This window comes from Dermacentor variabilis, chromosome 1, assembly GCF_050947875.1.
Source record: "Dermacentor variabilis isolate Ectoservices chromosome 1, ASM5094787v1, whole genome shotgun sequence".
NCBI lineage: Eukaryota > Metazoa > Arthropoda > Arachnida > Ixodida > Ixodidae > Dermacentor > Dermacentor variabilis.
In genome coordinates, this window is record NC_134568.1 from 242616449 (window position 1) to 242638386 (window position 21938).

General features: G+C 42.9%; 1 protein-coding gene across 1 annotated transcript in view; it reads left to right on the forward strand.

Moving 5' to 3' along the window:
• Dhx15 (DEAH-box helicase 15) overlaps positions 1 to 20016 on the forward strand; it is an 87772-nt gene extending 67756 nt beyond the window's left edge. Inside the window, exons 10-12 of the mRNA XM_075672493.1 lie at positions 1731 to 1921; positions 5774 to 5943; positions 19671 to 20016. Of these exons, the coding sequence (XP_075528608.1) occupies positions 1731 to 1921; positions 5774 to 5943; positions 19671 to 19791 (482 nt within the window). The 3' untranslated portion in view covers positions 19792 to 20016. The remainder of the gene's footprint in view (positions 1 to 1730; positions 1922 to 5773; positions 5944 to 19670) is intronic.
• The last annotated feature ends 1922 nt before the right edge of the window (positions 20017 to 21938 follow it).

Here is a 21938-nt window from a genome sequence, read left to right on the forward strand (position 1 = left end):
CAGGTGCTCGCATTGTTCCATATCCATAAGTTAATATGGCTTGTACGGAGAGCTTCCTTCAATTTCCTGATTACCATGAGCCTGCTGAAATTAAAAGCTTAACTGTTAATTTTTTGTTTTTTGTTGATTATCAACTAATTACCTCATGTCACTCATCACTCCATGGTCGCCACCGCTCACCACATGTCTGTGTAGGAATGGCCCTTTCATTTCAAAACAACTATTTTTAGATATTCTTGAAAGTCTTCATAGAAACACCCAGTATAGTGCTTCGGCCATGGGGTAGCAGTAAGCAAAAGGCTTTTTATATTTTCATTTATTTTCTGTGTGTTTTTGTGTGCAGGAAAATTACGAGTTCAATTTATTGCTTTGACATCATTTACTTTTTTCATCATTGTTCAGCACAGTGGGTGCCAAAATCAAACTTTTCGTTCGCAAACTCATAATCGACACTTATTTACTATTACTATTGTACCTATACTATTCTTGTGGAGTAATTTTTGTTTTGTAGGTAGCCTGTACTTGCATCCATCCGTTTTACATTATGCACTGCATATCAAATACTCGAGCATAGAACTGTGGGAAAGACTGCATGTTATGACTTGCTGTACTATTCAGAAGGCTGCTTGATTATTGCTGCTACAATTGCGAGTTTTTTGCAAATGCACTTGCCACCATGTGATGTTTGCAATGCCCATATCTCATGAGTCATGCATGTTTGCATTGGTCACCTTAAGATTTTAAGGTAGGCATGCAAGTTTTTTGTTGACTTGCAGTCGAAACAAGAAGGGAAGACGGTGGGCTGTGGCTTGGCTGCCTGGAATTTGGGCCTCGCATGGCAGCAGCTCATGAATAACATTCAACCATGGTCTGAAGGATGGCCAGTTGGGTCACATTTACTTGGATAATGCATTGTTTTTATTACTATACCACTTTCAATTTGTCAAAATACCTTCTATTATGAGCAGATGCTGGCAATCAGTGTTGAAGTGGTTGCCTGGGCAATTAAATAACCCAAACTGCAGAGGTTCGTGGTATGCGGAAGATGCACTTGCAGCAATCCCTTACTTTCAAACACATTATCAGTTCTGGGTAGTGTGCTCATTGCTGTCAGTTTCACTGCCCTCGGACAGCTAGGAAGGACAAAGGTGCACAGATGTAGGGAAAGCGTGCCTGTTTTGCTTTCAGTAACGATGCATACTTTCACAATAATTTGAAAGGAAACCTAGCACTGGTGTGCGAAATATGCCTCGAAAAACTTTGCTAACTGAATATTAGTAAGGTGGTCAAATTGAGAATGTCAAAGTATGAGCTGTAGTAGCATCAATGAGTGCCGTTTGCTTAGAGATGGGCTACAGTGACTAAATGCACTGTAAATTCTGAGCATGAAAGAGGAAGAGAGAAAAATGTCTCAATTCTGTGGTGTATGCCCACTTTTGACTGAAGCCATCGGTAGAACGAAAGTACAGTTGTCACTACTGTTCAAAAGATGTGTGCATACGTGTAAGTTGGTCTCTCTCCTTCCCTTTTTTATGCTTATATGTACATAAATTGATCAATTTGTGTGTGCATAATTTAAGTAGAGCATCTTAAATTAGTATTGAACACAGTACTGAATGAAATGTCTGTCATGATTAATTTGTAGTAGTACCTATCGTTAATGGGTCAGTTATGAATGTTTTTATCCCCTTCCCCCCTTCTCTTTGCTTATACCCTTGCGCTTGACATAGACCATGAAGACACGCAATGGTGTTACGACAACTTCATCAACTACCGTTCTATGAAGAGTGCAGACAATGTGCGACAGCAGCTCTCAAGAATTATGGACCGCTTCAACCTTCGCCGAACATCTACAGAGTTTACTAGCAAAGACTACTACATCAATATTCGCAAGACCCTTGTGTCCGGCTTCTTTATGCAGGTTTGCATCTCCTAACTTTGCTACTTGGCTATTTTAAATTGCATTTTACATGTTTAAGGGTAAAGCAGGATGTGGCTGAAGGCAACCTTGCTCCATTGAGTATTATGGTATTCTAGGTGACATTTGGGGGCCAACATCATAAAATTGTTTTTCTCCGTATAGGAAGAAAGGCTGCATGGGAAATTACTGTTCATGTATTCACTTTATTCAGCCCAAAGGGGAAAGGCCCGTTTTACGCGGCCTTTGGTAACTTCCTTTAATAATATATTATATAAGAAACGGATGTATAGTATCACTCCTTACAGAGAAATAAAGCTATAGGAATGTGCTTTTGAATTATGTAAGTATCCAGTCTGAATTGGTGCAAATCAGACAAAAACATGCCTAAATTACAAAAGAAAGAGGCAAGGTGAATTCAAAAGGTGTAATACTTTTTTTTCTCTCTGTCAAACAAAGCTCTATAAAAATTGAAGTCCTAGCTGACTTTTTGAGCTTTCAAAAGGCAGGGCAACCCTCATGAACGTGCCATTGGGCAGTTCCACAATGCAGTGAAACGAAAGTATGCGTACATACCATATTTACTCGCATAATGATCACACTCACGTAATGATCGCACCCTTGAATTTTGTCGTCACAATTCAATTTTTTTCTTTCCCGTATAATGATCGCACCCTGAACTTGTCGCAGCGATATGTCGTGTGCTAAATCTAGCTAATGATGATTGTGCTTACCATCTGTCTGATGCTACACGAACGACTCATGAAGCCATACCAAGCGGTCTGCACGCACCCAACATTCTTAAGCAGATGCCCCATTTCATTCCTTTTATCACTTTCATGAAGAAAAAAAAGCTACAGCCAAACTTACTTCTGCTTTGTTATTTGTAGGCTTCATAATAGTTTTGGTCAACAACAACGACATAAAGGGCGCCGTTCGATTCTTCTCGTCTGCACTCGTGGGCACGCAACAAATCGCGAGCGGCAACGATAGTGGCCACGTTTACACTGATACATTAGAAGTGTACCCTATTCATACTTCGACGCTTGTAACGCAGCTAAGATATTCATCCACCCTTAGCAGAAACATGCCGTATTAGGATCGCATGGAAGACAAATGCCGCAGTTTTCCGCAGCATGCCCGCCATGTGTTTCTATGTCACTGGCAGATAAGCGCGCCCATTTCTGTTTCTGTCCCCTCAGAGTGGACATGGCTACATTATAATTATTGTCGTGAACTTGCTAGTGTTAACAATATTATTCATTACTGATACGGAAGAAACTGTTTCAATGTGCGTAATGTACTCATGAGAAAATAATCGCATTCGGTGCGTTCGGCTTGCTCCGCCGGCCGCCATTTTTGTTTTAGTGTCCCGCAGCAAATGCGGGATGAAAAAAGAAAATGTTTCTTTTCATGGGAAATTTAACCAGCATAGTGTTCGCACCCCTGAATTTGCGTCGATTTTTTTACAGAGAAGTGCGATCATTATGTGAGTAAATGCGGTATACTGCAGTTTTTGAAGCAAACATTTGTTTTCTGTTCTGAGTTCTATTGATAGCACTTATTATATTTCCAGCATTTGTCCTACCTAGTCTAGAGGCTTATTTCAAAATGTAAGCCTAGGAACCACTACACCTTTTCATACACCTCTTACTACTCCACATTCGTTGAACCCTCTATATCACTTTTATTATGGTCTCATAAAGTGCATACCATCTGCAATGTAGTCTGCAGCCAAATTTATGGCAAGTTGAGCTTTATGGTTATCTTTTAATGTGAAGGAAATATACACATATTTATAATTTAAAGTATTTTCAGGTTTATTGAGTATAGCTATTTAAAGTACTACTTATTGCACAACAAACATGTTATTCTATTCTATTTTCGTGTATACATGCTCAGTGTAAGTAATAGTACATTCGACTCGTTCCTGCTGTACTTCAACTTGGTTTGCAGTGATGCAAAGCCTTCTAGAGCCTGGAGCCAGGTAAACCCTGCCTCACTTGAACATTCAGCTGCTCCCAGAGTTATCGCAGTAGCTGTGTAATCAAGATTCTGTCCGATCTTGGTAGCGCTTCAAGCTTGGAGGTGAGGGCGCCTTTGAGTGCTCTGAGCTGGAGCACGGTGCTCTGAATGAGCCAGGCAAATGTGTTCAGAGTGCTCAGTTGCGACCAACTAAATGTAAACTGTATTGCAAGAGTGCTCACAAGCAACCGTTTGAATGTACTTTAAAGTTTTATGACAATATCAAAGAAGTCGCAACAAGAGGAGTTTTTGTATATTCAGCAAAAATATTCTAGTTGCTATGCCTGTTTCGGGTAACATGGATGCTCTTGCACTTGTTTAACACTTTCCTGTCTGCATCTATTGCCATCGATAGCCCGCTATCGATGGTTGAAAATCCCCCAAAAATGTTTGCCACTTTCCGAGCACTATTGGACAGCTAGTGCCAGTTGTTGGGTTATCTAGGAACTATTTAGTCAGTTTGGTTTTCGGTTTCTTTTTCCACCATGCACTAATGTTTAAAGCATCTCCTGAGAAGGGATGTGGTCGGCGCAATGAGCACTCATAGTTTCCAATATGGTGCTCTGTACTGCTCATGCATGGAAACGTTGCATTTCTACCTATCCTAATGCATATGTGTGCAAGTTTTTAGACTTTCGAAGCTGCACTGACACGGAAGACGACTTCACTTTGTCAGATTTGTCAGTTTCTACGCCGGACTGCTTCAAAGCTGCTGTGCACTGATATAAAGATATCCTGCGTGTTCCAAAAGTAACAGTTCTCGTCTGCAGGGTGTTAACAACCTTCGGTCGGGATCATTTGCCAGCAGCTGCACAGCGAGTCGCGTTTCGCACTATAAAACGGCTGGGAGTCTACCTTGTCATTGCGCTGGGGTTAACGTTTTATTTTTATATCAAAGAAATTTTTACATACATATTTGCTGGAATATGCATTGAAAATGAAGGCTTTTCTGTGTGAAGCAACAATGACATGTTTGTGTGGTTTTCTTTTCATAAAAATTTTGTAGGTAATAAAAAAGATTTAATAGCCATGCTGTTTGGGAATGTACGACTGGAAAGAATGTTCCTTCCTCTTCAATTTGATGCTATTTACTTTAATATCAAGCATTCTCTGTGATAGGAAAAAAGTATTTACCCAACTACACAAAAACTGCTGCTTTACCCGCGAGCAGGAAAGTGTTAAGGTTCCTTTTCCTTTAGAGGAAGGTTTAGCTAGGGGATTCCGATCTTAATACATGGAAAAGTAGAAAGTTTTTCTTGGCAACCACTGCACCAAATTTGATAAGGTTTGTTGCATAAAAAAAAAAAAACACCAATGATTTGAAAATTCCTGTTCAGGAATTCAGGTCTGGAATCAAGATTCTGCTTCCAACAGTCACTAGAATTTAATTTTTTCTCTCAAGTGCTACAGATTTCATTAAAATTGACCTAGTGGTTATCTCAGAAAAGCGTTTTTGTTTTACATTTATTTGAACAGGCAACATCTGAGTTGGGCCCCGCTAAAGCTTTCTCTTAATTCTAGAAAGAAGAGGCACTGTGGCCAGGCCTGCCACTTGAATCAGTAGTAGGCAACTCCTATCAGAGTGCTCACACCTCCAATGACCAAGACCCTTGTTTCAGCCCGTAACTTTCATGTCACTACCTTTTAATTTATGATTTCATTTGTGACGTATTCAGATTTAAGATTCTGTAGATGTGGTGTGGATAGAACCAAATGTTGGATGTCAATTAGTTCTTGTCAGTTCATGTCATTCTCAAGTGTTTTTTCGTGCTGGCTGGGTTGATCAGTAGTTGCAGTAAGCTGCAACTGATAATGACAAATATTGTACAGGTGGCCCACTTGGAAAGGACTGGCCACTATTTGACAATCAAGGACAACCAGGTTGTGCAGCTCCACCCATCAACTTGTCTGGATCATAAGCCTGAGTGGGTGGTGTATAATGAGTTTGTCCTCACCACCAAGAATTACATTCGTACAGTCACAGACATCAAACCTGAATGGTGAGTAGTGCTCAGAATAAACTTGTATACAAGGTACCACTCAAATGTTTCCAGGAAGACACTGCAGTCAACGTCCGATTTCTCAAACTCCCTAGATGCTACGAAAACATCCGAAAAATCTGGTAGCTTGAAAAAAAATAAATGCATGCTTTTTACTTCCCCTAAGGTCTCAAATAGCCGCAGGCATATTCGAAATAGCTCTGAAGGCCTGCCAGTACACTTATTAGGCTTGTTAGGTGATTGTCCTTTTGCAGGAGGCAGCGGGTGAGCGCATGTATAATTATAGCATACATACTGTGTCCCTTGACAATGGCCCATTTCTATTCCTGGTTTGCTTCACTGCAATAGGGGTAAAAGACTTCGACTCTCAGCTCCTTGCTTCTGCATGAGGACACTACAAATTGGCAGCAAGCAGCTGAGCAAGTGTGTGCGAACGGTGAGACAGAAAAAAAGGGGAAAAATAAGTGGGGGGGGCGTTGCCTTGTGCACCCTCTGGCTCGGCTAGGGAGCTGCCACCGGGTGGAAAGCGAGTGCAAGCGATGCTGTCGACACTTCCCGGTTGCCTTTTCTCGGGTATTTTCAAAGTCAACATATCCGGAATCTGGTGGAAAAACTTATTTTCTATAGAACTTTATTTTCAGGTTGGGCAAGTGTGGTGAAAAGGCCCTCAGTCTAGAGTCTCGCTTGCGGCACTCTTCAATCCAGCTGGCGGCTTCTGTCAGCCAACCGGCGTGGGGTTTAGGGGAAAGGCTTGTGGGACCAGGCAGGGAAGGTGGATGCGGGTCCACAGGACCAGAGGATATGGGATGTGTTTGCTTGTTCGCCACACTGTTGGTTGGGTGGAGGATCCTCACACAGGAGCTGTGGAGGAGGCACATTCACGCTGGCAGAAGGAGCGTTTGTCTGGGCCTGACAAATAAATATACCCTGTTCACCTGTGAGTGCTCTCCAGAGCTTGGGGAACTCGCATCTTGCCTATTGATAAGGCCGCATAAGCAGGGGAGCCCATCTTGCTGTCTGGGGTGGTCGCGAAATGTCAGGTGCCTGGTTCAAGGTCTCGCAGACGAGCTGGTACAAACACTAGCAGTTTGTAACATCTTCCAGAAGGCCTGAGCTGTTCTTTGGTGGATTGTGTGCAGTTGTGAAGCCTGCTTAGTCACAGTTGTAGAGGCGCTCTGGAGTTTGCTTGCTTCAGTCGTAGACGCTTTTCAGGTTTGAAAGGAAAGCATCAATGTTGCTCTTAAGGGCCAACTGCAACAAATCTCACTTGGGCTAAATTGACTATATATGCCTTGTGTATACTCTCAAAGTAATCTTGGCCAAGCCGCGGCACTGGTAATGGCCTAATTTTGTTATTAGCCGCTATTAAATAGTGCCTATGCAGACGGTGCATGCACCTGGCGCCAAAGTGGTAGCAATGCAAATATGGCGCATATTGAAGAACTGTACACGACTATTCGTCTCTCTGTTGTGCCTAGGCAGCCAGGCGCATTGCTCGCTCCTCATTTGTGAGTTGACGGGCGTCTCTCGGCATCCGTTGTCCCTGTTGCTCTTGTGATTTGAGCTGTTGCAAGAATGCCGACGCGTTGCATGGCCGTTCGGTGCTCGAATATGTACTCGAGCATGAGCGATGGTTCTGAACTGCACAACGCTGAGTAGAGGAAGGCCGAACATATCTTTCTTGTCCCAGCTTTCCAAGCGCAAGCGTGCACCGCGGCGCGGCAGGTACGTGCGACGCGGAGCAGCCAACGTGCACAAAACAGGTAAACTGCAGTAGACGGAGCTGCACTTCAACAGCACAGTCACTTGCTCATCAAGGTCTGCTTGGCAAACGCTTTCTCAAGTTGTCTATAAGTACTGTGTGCCGTGATAGCACACAAAAACCAAAGGTAACGTGCAAAGGTAAGTTGTGTTCAAGGGCGATATTCTTGGATCGATCAATTCCGGTAGTGCATCATCTTCAAGATGTTTCGTGCATCTCTACAGCGTACGTGTCGAACTAGATGAACAAAATCCTTTCTGACACCGCACCAGAAACAAGCAGGAACGACCGCGTGCTGTATTTGTAATGAAGGAGAACGTGACGCGACGACCATTGTGTAGATGTGGCAGCAAGTCATGCAGGAATGCAATGCTGCCACAGCGAAATGGGCGAATATTTATCACGGCTGCAGTCCGACCTGTCTGGCCGTGACTTTATGCACACTTGACACCGAGCCCCTCTAGCCCGGTCGTGCCTAGCCTCAGCTAATTGTCACCCTTCACTACAGATGGAGGTAGTTGTCTGGTTGGTCTAATTGGTCGACCAGTCCGGCGCTTCCACCGTGCTAGGCAGTGGCCGCTGAAGTTGGATACGTCATGCTGGAAACGCTAAGATTGCTAAAGTCTTATCCTGCAGCACTGTGGCGATCAGTTGTTGCCGCAGCGCTAGTGGAGAACTGTGTGGTGAGCGAGCTCTTATTTGTTTCGAAGGCGCAAACGCAACACACTCGCTTCGGTGAACCCAAACAGCATGCTACTGGTCAGCCAAGCTAGCGCACGATGCACCCTTTTCCAGGACATGTTCTATTCCCATGCCAGCCGCACAAGACTGTAGAACGTCCACTTTTCGCCAATTTGGCGTAACAGCGCCACGCATTAGCTTGGCCACCCCAATACGGTCTTCTTCAAGTGGAGGCAGAACACATAGAATCCTTGCTGTTGAACGTAGACAACCAGCTGGACTCGAAGAATACTTTGCATTAAAGGAACTTCGCAAGCGCGCAACCTTGTCACTGCGCACTGCAGGACCTGTGCACTGATACACTGGAATGGAATACAAGCGAGGAAAGTAGACAGCACAGACGCTGGTTCTCCGCATTCTTCACTGTGCGTCACTTCCGCTGGGCGATTATGGCGTCTTCTTTTCTTTTTTTCAGTTTTGGTATGAAAAACAGGTTTTTGCGAGCTCTTTCTGACGGATTGAGCTACATTACAAGCGTAAGATTTTGCACAGAGGCTACTACATGTCTAAGTTATCTGAAAGTAGGCTTTTTATACGGTCGAAAATTTCGTTGCAATTGGCCTTGAAAAGGGGGGTCTTGTTGCCCGACTGAGACTTGTCGCTCCGGCAATCAAAGGGACAGCCCAGGATGACGGTCCATGAATCCCTTAAACCAGTCTCTTACAGCTAACTTGCTGGCTTCTCATGATGCTGGACATTTGCAGTTTAGGGATGTTTCAACTGGGTACACAGTTGCATGAACCTGCATTCTTATAAGTGCATAGTGCATTTCGCTTGCCATCAGCAAATATTAGAGGAGTAGCTCATCTTCTGATGTGAAGACCATTCCGCAGACTAGATTAGACTTTAAAGGGGTACTGCCACTCTCACCACAACCCTTGTACTTCTTTACAGCTCACCGAAGTGAAGATTTTGATATTTTTGAGAGCTTTTACCACATTTCTTATACTTTTCGTTTTGGTGCACACCAGTCTCACGGCATCCAGCATTATGTTTGAGACCTCTCAGAATGCTTTCTCTTGTATACCCTTGGCATTTTCTGCATATTGAGACTGTTAATGCACAAATGTAAACAAGCATGCACACAAAACAGTCTTATGTTGCTTTAACTACATTTGTTCAATGCAAATAACAGCACTCCTACTTTAGCCTACCCTTCGTGCACACATCCCAGGCTGCTCAAAAAAATTTAATAAGAACCATTCTATGGAGCAACGTCTACGTTTTGTAATGCCCCTTCAGTTTCAAATAGAACACGAACTCAGGTGAGTTGTTATCTCATCAAATTGTCATGGCACTAAATATGTGTCGTTAAATAAACAAATAGCTGCTTTCGGGGCTAATAACAGCTCAATGCTGCTGCTGATTTGCTACTCAAAGCATCGGCCTGATTGTGGGAGGAATTGGACAGCACCTCGTTTCACCTTCAACTTCAAAGGGACCCTGAAACGATTTTGATGATATTTTACAAACATACTGAGTCATTAGGGTAGGTCCTTCTGATTATAAATTGACACATTTTAAGTGATCCGTGTAAAACCTTTATTACAAGGTTTTAAAAATGTACATTGCCACAGCACGCCACTCTGCTTAATATTCAGCCACCCCTGACCATTTGACGCATGTTGCCCTAATGATGCTAGTAGGTAGTGATATCCCTTTGGCTGCCCAGTGTGTGTCAACGATAATTTTTCCAACTTTATGGTAACCAAATGTTAGTAATAGTTTAAATGTTAGTTACTTTGTTTCCATAAAAAGCAAGTAACAGAAAGAGAATGCACAGGGACAATTTCTCACTACACTTAAGCACTTCCGACACAAAGGAAGTGTCGTCCGCTTGTGGTACAACGTGCTCAGTGTTCTGTGTGGTCAATGTGCTCCATGTGGTCAGTGTTTATCTTGACCTTTCTTTTCACGAGCACCATGGTTCGCCCTTGTTACGTTGTGGGCCGCAAACATAGCGACTGGCAGTGTGTCAAGCTGCAACATTGCATTCCTCTGCAAGGTAGCAGAGAAGCGGAGTGGGTGCAGCGCATCGGCTTTACGCTGGAGGATTACTAGCACAACACCATTTCGTGTGTCCGGTATTCGGAAAAACGCAAGCACAAGTGGACTGGGCCGGGCTGTCTCACTGTGCTGTTTCACGGGATGAGCAGTCGCACAAACGTGGATGGTCTGCATGGTGCAGCTACCTGGTGGCACAGAGCTCAAGAAACACAGTAGCAGTAATAAAGTGTGTTCTTCTTTGCTGCTGGTCTACATTTTTCACAGGAGTATAATCATGAACACATTGCTTTTGTAAATGTTTAAAATGCTTTACACTTGGTTGGAACAATATTAGCTCTTTGCTTGGCTGGTTAAGCTCTGCGCCACCAGGTGGCTGGACCGTGCCGACGAATCGGGCCGCTCACGTACGTCTACGCTAAAGCTCCTTCAGCTTCAGTTTATGCCTCCACCCATCCATCGAAACGCCCAGCTCACCTGCGGTTACAGGAATACCGGACACGCTTGGCGCTGCGACAATGCTCGCAAGGCACACTGCTTTGATAGCTCTTGCTTAGGGTCGACTGCCAAGCGGTTGGCGAAGAGGTTGGAGAGGTTCCGGGCGCTCACTCCTACACAACCAGAAGTAGATGAAACGACATGTCATCGTCACGCAGAGCCAGTGTAGGCGGAGCTTAGCCCCAATCACTCGGCAAACGAGTTGAGCAAATGCATGGATATGGAGGAAAGTAACTTCTTATCATCCGTAGCTCTCTTAATATTAGATGATTCTCACAAATTGTGGTCTAATGATTAACTTCAACTGTACTCTACGTGTCTACAGAATTTGTCTGAACCGTTTCAGAGGCCCTTTAACTGTCCCATTCCTCCCAAGCTACGTCAGCTGAAAAAAGACGCCTTGAACGGAAAGATCTCTGGTTAGGCCCAAACTTGTTATTGCACGAAGTGCCGCACTGGTGTGTCTTCTCGAAGGCAAATTATTATTGGTGTCCGCCTAGTTGTGTATGTCTGATAGAGTAGAATTCAAACAGCAGATGCAGCATAACCTCATTACAACAGACCTTGAAAGTGAAGATTTTGGTCTGTTGTAAAAGAAGTATGTAGTAAGAGTATTACTGTCACAACACACTTTTATGTAAGCACTAAATGGGTCTGTTGTAACCAGAGTGAATTACAAGTCGCAAACATAATCAAAGAATGGATTTATTCCTTTCTAAGTCTTCTGAAAGAAGCTTGTCATCTTCGGCTGCACTGTACGGCGAACAGCTCTGGACACAATGTGTGTCTCCATCATTACAAGGCTGTTCACTTCATTTGCCGCCATAGTATCTTGCTCAAAATCGTTCTTTAGGCCTTGGATGTATTGCAAGGCTTGAAAAGTTCTTATTTTCTCAGCTACAACCCCTCTGCTACCTTCCTCCTCTTCTACGTCTTGACCTGCATCAGGCACTTCGCGGACTTGAGCTACAATTTCTTCATCTGTCAACTATTCTTTGTTGACCAGGTCATCATCCGCAGTCACGTACTCCGAGAATTCCTGGCTCCCGAAGGCCTCTTCAACAGCTGCCCAGAGACCTGGATCTGGGTGGTCTGGCAGTGGCAATATGGGGTCTGAGCAGTCTGTGTCACTGACTGAAAAACCACCTTTCCTAAAGCAATTTTTTATGATAGATGAATCTGCCCCCACACAGAAGAAAGAGCCTGCACTGCAAATCTCAGATCAATTACAGAGTCTTGCTTTGCTTCGATGTCAAAAAAGCAAATGCTCAGCAAGATGTGTGTACATGTACATTTTTGATGCACATTTTTAAAACCTTATAATAAATTACACGCTTTACGCGGAGCATTTAGATGCGTCAATTAATGATCAGAAGCACCTGTTCTAATGACTCCGTATGTTTGTACAAAATCATCAAAATCGTTTCAGGGCCTCTTTAAAGCTTGTGTGAAAAGAAAAGTAACAAAAAGGAAAATGGTTTAAACGCTTACCGAGAAGCCCCGAGCCGTGTAATGTCCGCTTATTGTCATGTCTGCCTGCCTCTTGCCGTCGTTTGTATATATACCGAAACATGTGCTCCTGGGTAAATACTAAGAGTGGCAAGATAGGCCGCCAGAACAGTATGGTTCTGAGCCTCGCGCAAAGCAGACAACCCTGACAGTTCCTAAATGTCTTTGGCCTTTCTACAGTTTTGGATAGCGTTTATACCAGAGCTAATGAGAAGGATGAAATGGGGAACTGGTCCCTTAGTTTCCCAGGAACGTTTCATGCCTATACGTTAGGAAGTATATTTCATGTATATATATATATATTTCATATATTTCATGTTTCTTTATTTCATGATTTATCAACTTGCACCGATGCGCTAGCACAAGCTGGTTGTCTCGTGCGTGTGCGTGCGTGCGTGCGTGCGTGTGTGTGTGTGTGTGTGTGTGTGTGTGTGTGTGTGTGTGTGTGTGTGTGTGTGTGTGTGTGTGTGTGATGGTTGTGAAAATGAGTGATTATTAGAAGTGAGCGGGCTTTGCCTTCAAGTGTCATATTGTCCCTGTGTGCTTTGTGCACTAAAAGGCTAAAATGCAGTACCAACATGCCCAAACTTACATTCTTTCAAGTCATAGTTGATCTCCAAGTAACTAGGAATTAATGCTCCGAATGTCATCATTTGGTGTTAAGTTGGTGCAAAGTTATTTATTTATTTAAAACCCATGATTCCTCCCTGGTTTTCCTCTTTAAATGTAATGCCCTATTTTTACCCCCTGAATTTCAAAATATATAATACCAGTAAATAAAGGACCCTAAACAAGTATATGATATGAGGTAACCATTATGTATGCTAACTTTTAGCCCATAAGCAGTGTGAATTTTTTTTTGTCCAGTCCATGCATTAAAAAAATAAGAAAGCTATGCAGTAGTCTAATTAGTGGCTACAGAGTGGATATGTCATTGCATTTCTAAACTCAAGCTCACTGGTTCAAAGCAGGTTGCGAAATTCGATCGGAACAAAATGGAAAAACACTCGTGTACTTCTGTTTAGGTGCACATTAGAGAACCCCAGGTGGTGACAACTGAACAGCATGCTTCATAATCATATGAAGGCTTTTTTTGGCTTTTTCCTAGAGTTGTAAATGAAAGAAATTATTCTTGAATTTGGTTTCTGAGAAAAAACATGTTGCGCTTGTCTTTCATACCTAAATATAATGCTGTTCGCAACTGTACGTCCGCTTAACTAAGCAGCTTCTTTATTATAAACGGCGGCCTTCAGTTATCTGGTGCACTATCATAAAATGAAGCAATTAAAGGAACGGCATGCCTCACATACACGTGGAGATATTTGTAGGTCTGCTGTGTTTGTTGAAGAAAAGTGTGGTACCACATTGGGCACCCAGTTTTGATGGGTTGAAGACATGGTGAGACTTCAAAAAAATATTTTCCTTGCCTGGATCAAGTTCGCTGATTTACAGGCTGCCCCAAAACGGGAAGTTTATATTGAATGACAGCTGGGACCTTGTTCAGCAGAACCGATTAGCACCCGTGTGTTAATTCTCTGAGGAACTGGTGCGCCTCTGCGCAACAGCAACGGCTGTCCAGCAGCACAATCATTCGGAATACGAGTCCTCACTTGTATTGGCCCCTCACCTTCGAGACTTCAAAAGTTCTGTTATGTGCTACATTCAGACGGAAATGGCTATTCAATAATTTTTATTGTGAATTTTGAAGTGAAATACGATCAGAATAGCAAATACCATTCGATGAAATTATATGTTTCTACTTCATTTTGCCTGCTGGCACGCTGAAGGAGACAGCCAGAAAATCCATGGAGATTTCATTGGTAAAGACTTTCAGGTCTGCCCGATTCAGTTTGAGTACACAGTCGATATCTTTTCCCTAACACTCTTGTTCATATTAACGTCCAATAATTGCCTTGATTACTTTTCTCAGAAAGCCGGTTGGTTCACCTGGAGCTGGTGCAGCTTTTAAAAGAAATGCACTTATTCTCATCGGGAGTTTTCACTTTTTCCCTCAGTGCATTAAGAATATTTCATAATTTTTCTGTTAGGTACATGTCGTGGATATATATGTCTATGTACCCTTATATTTACCTAGAAGTGCACTGGTCATCCGCATCCGTTCGCGCTATGCAGTTAATAAACATGGTTTATTTCACTATACTATTGTTATCCTTGGTCATTGTCCCTGATCAATTTTCCATTAACAAGAAGCACGCACAAAGTAATGCAATATCAATAAAATTTTGTTACGTAGCTTCATGTTGCAGATAGGCAGCTTCTGTGGCAAAAATTGTGTGTTAATTTTGGAAAACAGTTAAAAACAGCAGTTCACCTGGCTAAAGCTATAATTAGTACTGGCTGACTAGAGTCGCGGGCACACCGAAGCAAGTAAAACATTAAAAAATTTTTCTGCACAGACTTTTTGTGAGAAAAACTAGTCGTTCGCCAGCGTCGGTGCAATGAATGCGCGCTCACTAGCAGACGGCACACTTGACGAGAGCAAAATCCAAGATGTCATCTTGTATAACTCCTGCCTCAAATATCTATAAGTAACATAAACGAATCACTATAAATTTGCAGTTGAAATAAAGCACTGTTACAAGAGCGTACGCGCGCGATCAGTCTCAGCGCCTGAAGTGAAATAATGTTGAATATGCTGCGAAGCGCATCCTCACCCCAATCCAGTTCACTCTGCAGTGCCCTCGCACAATTTTTCGACATGTGACACCTCCATGGGAGAGTGCCGTTCCGCCCACTCGACCATTGTCTAGTACACTCTAGCAAGAGCCATCTCTATGTCGGGCCACGTTAGCCACGTCAGGTTGCGTTGACTGGGCCAGTGCTTCAAACTATACACATTGTTCTCGGCAACATGATGTAGCATGTGCGCGCACGTGCTCATGCTACGTCGGACTATATATGCGCCTTAACCGAGCATTTTTTTTTTTTCCTCCGACTTTCATAAGTTTATATTTTCTGTCATTCGAATTTTCATAGCATCTCCGCGAAATTCAAATTTACGAGCTTTTACTGTATATATAGTCACCCCGAGAATGCGTTTGCCAAGGAGACCTTGATGGGTAAGTGGCTTTGCTGTTGAAATGCAGCTTGTGCAGCTTCTTCAACTACAGTTTACATGCTTTGTACTGTACGTATTGGCTGGTCCGCGGAGCACTTGTCTGCTGCGCTATAATGCACGCTTTCACTCTGAAAGCTGGAACCGAAAGATGTGTTCAGTCTTCCTGTATTCAGTGTTGTGTACTGCACAGCCATTGCTCGTGTTCGAGTATGTATTCGAGTACCCAACGGCTACTTAATGCATTGGCATTCTTGAAACAGCTCAGACCAGGAGTGCAACAGGGAAAATGCACTCCTAGGGAAATGCACGTCAACTCGCAAATGACAAGCGAGCATTGCGCCTGGCTGCCTAGGTGCAACATGGCGCAACTGAAAGATCAACAGTTGAGTACGGTTCTTCAATATTCGCCATATTTGCATCGCTACCACTTTGCTGCCAGGTGCACGCATCGTCTGCTTAGGGGCAGTTTTAATGTAGCTGCTAATAACAAAATTGGGCAATAACCAGCGCTGTGGATTTGTTAAGATTACTTTGAGAGTATACACTAGGCATTTATAGTCGTCAATTTAGCCGAAGTGAAATTTCATTGCAACTGGCCTTTAAGCAGGCACCCGCTAGGCTTGGTGTGGTTCCTTGGCCGCATGTATCTTGTCGACCTGTTGCTGTGCCTCCTGCATCGCTGCTTCAGTAGGCATTGCATGCCTCTGTCGTCTCTGCAGAGCGTTTGCACTCATGCTCCACTTCCCTTTGTTACTTTTGAGGGCCCATTATTTTATCTGGAAGTAAAGGCCTAAGCGCAACATAGCTCACCTAGCGCATGCAAGCCACGTCTGTTTGTGATGCGCAGACCCGCACTAGAGAGCGGTGCAAAGAGGCGCCAGGCCAGTAGCAACGAGTGGACACATGGGGGTGTGTGTGCATTGGTGAAAAACTCTGCGACCTTAAACATTCTTGCATTTGACCTTGGCTCTAACTAGGCAGAGAAATGCTTTGCATTAAAATAAGGCTGGTGATGCTTAGGAAGATGTGATGGTGTACCTTGCGAGGTGTGCGACAAAAAGATGTCGCGAAGTGCATGCAGGCAGATGCAGCTGCTCGCTTTTTTTTTTTCCCCTGTGTGTCGAGTTTATTTCTTTTCGGCGCGTACACTCTGTAGCCAGATTTAATTGTTATAGCCAGTAATGTGGCATAGGAACATTGTAGCACAGTAAAACATTGTTAATTTGGATTTAACAGGACCAAAAGCAATGCCCAAATTAACAGAATGCGGAATTATGGGTATCATGAAAAGAAGCATGTTTCCTATGTCAACACTTCTTTATTTACTGAATGAATCGGCTCCTTTTTTATATTGCACAAAAGCAGTGCTTAAGGTGGAAAAGTACCAATGGACCTTTTCAGAAATGCGCGTGTACCATCAGCAGTGGCCTCTGGACGCGCTCACCTGCTCGTCTGCTCCCAATCTGCTGCTGTGGCTTAGCGGTAGGGGTGTGTGAAAAACATTCAAAACTTTCGAATATTATCGAATATTATATTTTAATATTCTTATTCAGTTCGAAAACTGGGTATTCAAAAATTTTCGTATGTACGATTGGATACAAATATTCGGAACAAATTGAATGTATTGCTGGCTGTGCGGGAGCAAACATGGTTCTTAACGTTTATTTCTATCTAATCTAAGAAAGTGTGTCTGATATTGTGCTGAATTTTGAGATAATTTCATGCTGTTGGTGAAATTTTGCCTGTGAAATGTGCTTAGCCACTGGACATCTAAGTTCTGCAGGGAAGCCAGCCTCTCAGTTGCAAAGGGCACAGGTTTGAGAATAGCGAGGGTGCACTCGTTTTGCAGGTTCCACTGCCAATCCTTAGCTTATTGCTTGACAGCAAATGCGACGAGTGAAGACTGGTATGGGGTCAAATGCCCCCAAGTTTACGGGAAATTGATGCAGTATATTAAGGCACAGGTTGGCGAGAACAGACAACTAGCAGATAATTGCAATGTTCCAACATGTTAAAATAAAGCAACTTGCTAATATAAGTGCATGTGCATATTATTATTCGATATTCAATGCAAAGTATTCATATCCAGTTCGTATTCGAGAATTTTGATATTTGCACACCCCTACTTAGTGGCTATGGTGTTGCGCTGCTAGCCATGAGGTCGCGGTATCAAATCCACTTAACTCTGTCCCTGTCTGTGTTCACTGTTAATCCTTTAAGATGCTTTACCGACTAGAATACCAAGCCATCCTTGTGAACATCAAATCCTGGTTGCGGCGACCGCATTTCGATGGGGATTTCTGTGCATTGGAGGCTTGTTGGAGATCCTCTGGTGGTCAAAATAAGATAACCCCCACTACGTCATTCCTCATAATCAAATCATGGTTTCGGCACGTAAAACCCCAGAATTCATTCATTCATTCACCTGCTCAAATGGCCTGCTCTCTCCTCTGGTGGTTAGGTGCATGGCATTGTGGGAAAAGGGTGCGCCGAGTGGTGCTCAGCTCGCATGTCAGGCAAGGCAGAGAGGTGAATCTGTAAATGCTGTGTTTGCGTGAAATGTGTCTACACAGAATGCAGAAATGCTCAACTGAAGGAAACATTCCGGTCGCTTGGGCCTGTAAAATAGCAGATACAAACTACTTAACAGGCTAGAAACAGAAGATGAAGGCCTGTTGATGAAGGTTGGAAGTCTGAAAAAATAAGTACAATGATGTCAGCTTTTGTGGGGAAGCGAGATTCAAATGGCTTTCAGTAAAGGCTGAAGGCTGTGGAGCAAGCACCTGATAAACAGCAATAAATTTATCCTGTTAACTTCTACTCTGCTCGTGGCTCAAAAGCGAGCTGCTCAAATGTATGTTCAGTGTTTACATACACAGAGAGTAATTTGTCACTTTCTTGTTTGATATTCGTGCCGTTGGCCTGATACGCTGCCCAGGCAGAAATATGGAAACGTTGGTCCATGCAAAACGTGGGGACCTGCTGGCGAATGCATGGCACCAAGATACATCTGCTTGTCTGAGCTGTACTGCAGCGGGAGTAGTACTGCAGCGGGAATTTCGTAGAATTTAGTGCATTGGGAAGTTGTGTAGCATGCCTTCCATTGCCAAGGAAGCACAGCACTGTGCCAAATGCAGGCACTGCGCACGAGAAGTTGCAGACACCGTTTCTCTGTGCTGCCTCTTAGGTGTATGTTTTGCTTAAGTCCCACAATGTCAAGCTGCAGTGGCAGACTGTTGCAATATGTGTCTGATCAATTACGCACATGCACCAACTTGGAACCATGGTCCCTAAACAATGAAGAATTAAACTATTACAAGGATTAATGAGCTGCTGGTATTATCACCATGGCCAAGCTTGACCGGTTCTGGTATGTGTTGACACTGAGACTGCCGGCCACATGCATGCTCATGCTGCAAAAGCATATTTTCAGACATGGCCATCGATAAATACCACGATTGAGTGACTGTAGCCTTAATACTGTCGTGCAGTAATTTTCTATTCGAAGAAAGAATGATACTGCAGCAATAGTTTCGCTGTCATTAGTTTGTATATAGTAACAAGTAATGTGACACAGCTGTTTAAACACCACTTTTTATGTTGTCTCCTAACTTAATGCTGTAACTGACTCTGTCTACCACGTCAGTTGATTGATTTTCTTTTGCTTGTCCTCAGAAGCGTGTTGTCAAACAGTTTCAGCCTCCATTTTCCTTTTATGGAAATGCCTGTTGCAGGCTCATCTTCAGCTTTGCATCCTTTCTTTTGCTCTTGAATAGATACGTTATTTGCATTACTATTGATTGAAATTTAACAAAGCTATTGATTTAACGAAACAATTCTTGGATCCCATTGCATTTCTTAAATCAAGGTTTAGCTATACATATCACTAAGTACTTTGGTCTCTGAAATCAGTGCAACCTTTTCATATCAATATGTAAACTCTAGAGCAAATCTTTACGCTATTTCACACCTGTTCGGGCTTTTTAAGTAAAATGTAGATGTGAGATTTGTGTTCAATATTGTAGGACATAACTCATTCAGTGCCTATTGTGTTCCAACCTCAAGAAGGATTGTGTCTGCATTTTTATCAATGCATGCGCCACAATGTGCTCAAAAGATATGTTCTTTTTTCAGGTTGATCAAGATTGCACCCAACTACTATGACATGTCGAATTTCCCCCAGTGCGAAGCAAAACGCCAATTGGAAATACTCATTGCCAAAATGGAGACCCGGCAATACCAGGAAGGCTTCTGAAGCATTCAGTTCACAGCTGGCATCTGTACAAAATGATTATTCATGGCTGTCTCTCTTTCTCTGTCTCTCTCCCTTTTTTTTTTTTTTTCATAGTTCATGGAATCATGTTTTCTAACTTGTTTTACCAGCGTTCTGGCAATTTCTGTGAGTCTGTTGCAGAACCCTTGCTTGTCTCAAACGTTACCTGTGTATTGCTTTTAGTAAACATGGCTTTCACAGGGGTCATTGCTTGTCTACCCTTTTTTTTTTTTTTTTACTAATGCTAAAAAAATTCTCAACACAGAGGTGAATCATCTGACACCCTTCACCCAATTCTAATGTGCTGCCGAATTTAATGCACACCCTGTTTTTATTGGTTCATAATAAAACAATGTACACACAAATCTAACACGCACGCAGTTTTGTAGTAATAAAAAAAAAATGTAGCGTGCTTCCAATTCTGGCAATCAAAAATAAGATTCATAATCAAAATAAGAATTAACCTTGACAGAAATAATTTTATTTGTGTCCATCATTGTCAGTATGACAGCTTTTTATTGCTGTCTATGAACCACAACATGTCAACCTCCATGTGGCCCAAAGCAACTCTGCTGCAATGGCAAACAAGATGGTGGCCCACGCCTAGGCTTACCTACTTCACTATTTCATCCTCCGACACATGCAGGAGTACTGAAAACATGCGAGATTACTCTGTTGCCGCTAACTTAGCATGTAACAGAACTTTGGGTTTTCATAATTGGAGCTTAACGTGGTGCATCATCACCATCCTCTGCAAAAACTTTTTTCTGGCACTGACGATAAGCTGTTGCTAACGCATGAACTAATCGTAATGAGCAGGCAATTTTTAGACCAATTTTCATGGCGGAAAAAACTGCATTAGAATTGGGTGAATATGTAATAATTGTCAGTACGCTTTGACATAGCAAAGGCAGGCTGAAAATCTGCATTTCGGTGTGTGTGCTTAACATCAATTGAGGACCAATTTTGAGATTGCACTAATGAATGTTTTGGCACATAGAAATGGTGCCAGCCAGGACTTAGCAGTCAGTATCAAGTGAACCGGAGTTTAATTAATGAAAGTCAACTGCATTGCACTATTTGCTCATCTGATGTGCATGAGCTTATGTTAACTTGTCTGGTGTGCTTTGTAATAGCATATGCGGGTGGTCGTTTTTGAGCACTCTGAGAATGTAGTGCACGCCTGAGAATTTGTAGATTTACGTGTGCTGTGAAAATTAAGGTTGCCATTTTTTGGGCATTGAAGCCTTCATATACTCACTCGTGTGCCAAAGCATACAGCAGCGACAACCGAAGGCCGCGAATACATTCCACAGACATTTTTCCCATTATAGTTGTAAAATGTGCTTTCATAACAAGGCTCTTGCTTATCGGCGAGCTTATGGTGAATGGTTGATAACTTTTTAGGATTTTGTTTTTTGTACTAAACCAACATTTCACTTGGCGAGTTCAAATTTTTTTCCAGCGCTGAAAGGCTCTTTATTACAGTCGACTCTTGTTACAACGGACCATAGGTCGGCAGTGTGGGAGAATACTCACTCACAATCACTCACCTTAATTTTTCCAGGCCCCGCACTCTCTCACATTCACGCTCACCTCCACTCACACTCACAAGTGCCCACTCACTCTCACTGGCACACACTCGCACTCTCATCCATTCACTCACTCGTACTCACCTCCACTTGGAGTCACCTCCGCTCACACCCATTGGCACTTACTCGCGCTCGCACCCATTGGCACTCACTCGCACTTGCCTCCGCTCACACTCACTAGCACTCACGCCTTTTAAATGAGTGCGAGTGTGTGTGAGAGTGAGTGTGCTACCTTTTGCCACTCACAATTCGTGTATATTCTGACTGAAGCTTCCAGTTCAGCACCTATTACATCTGGAGTGTGAGAAGGCACTTTTTTGGACCCAGTTTTTTTTTTAATATACATAAACTATTTGTCTTCCCGATTAGTATATGGTAACGTCCCTCTATTCGCTGACAATTATTTTTCGTACCGTGAAATTGCAATGATGATCACCATATGCAAAATTCTACCTTTTTTTGGTGTCAGGAGTTGCAGATGTCTCTAAATGCCCAAAGTAATGCTAACAGTAAATAGAAAAAACAGATATCTGATTT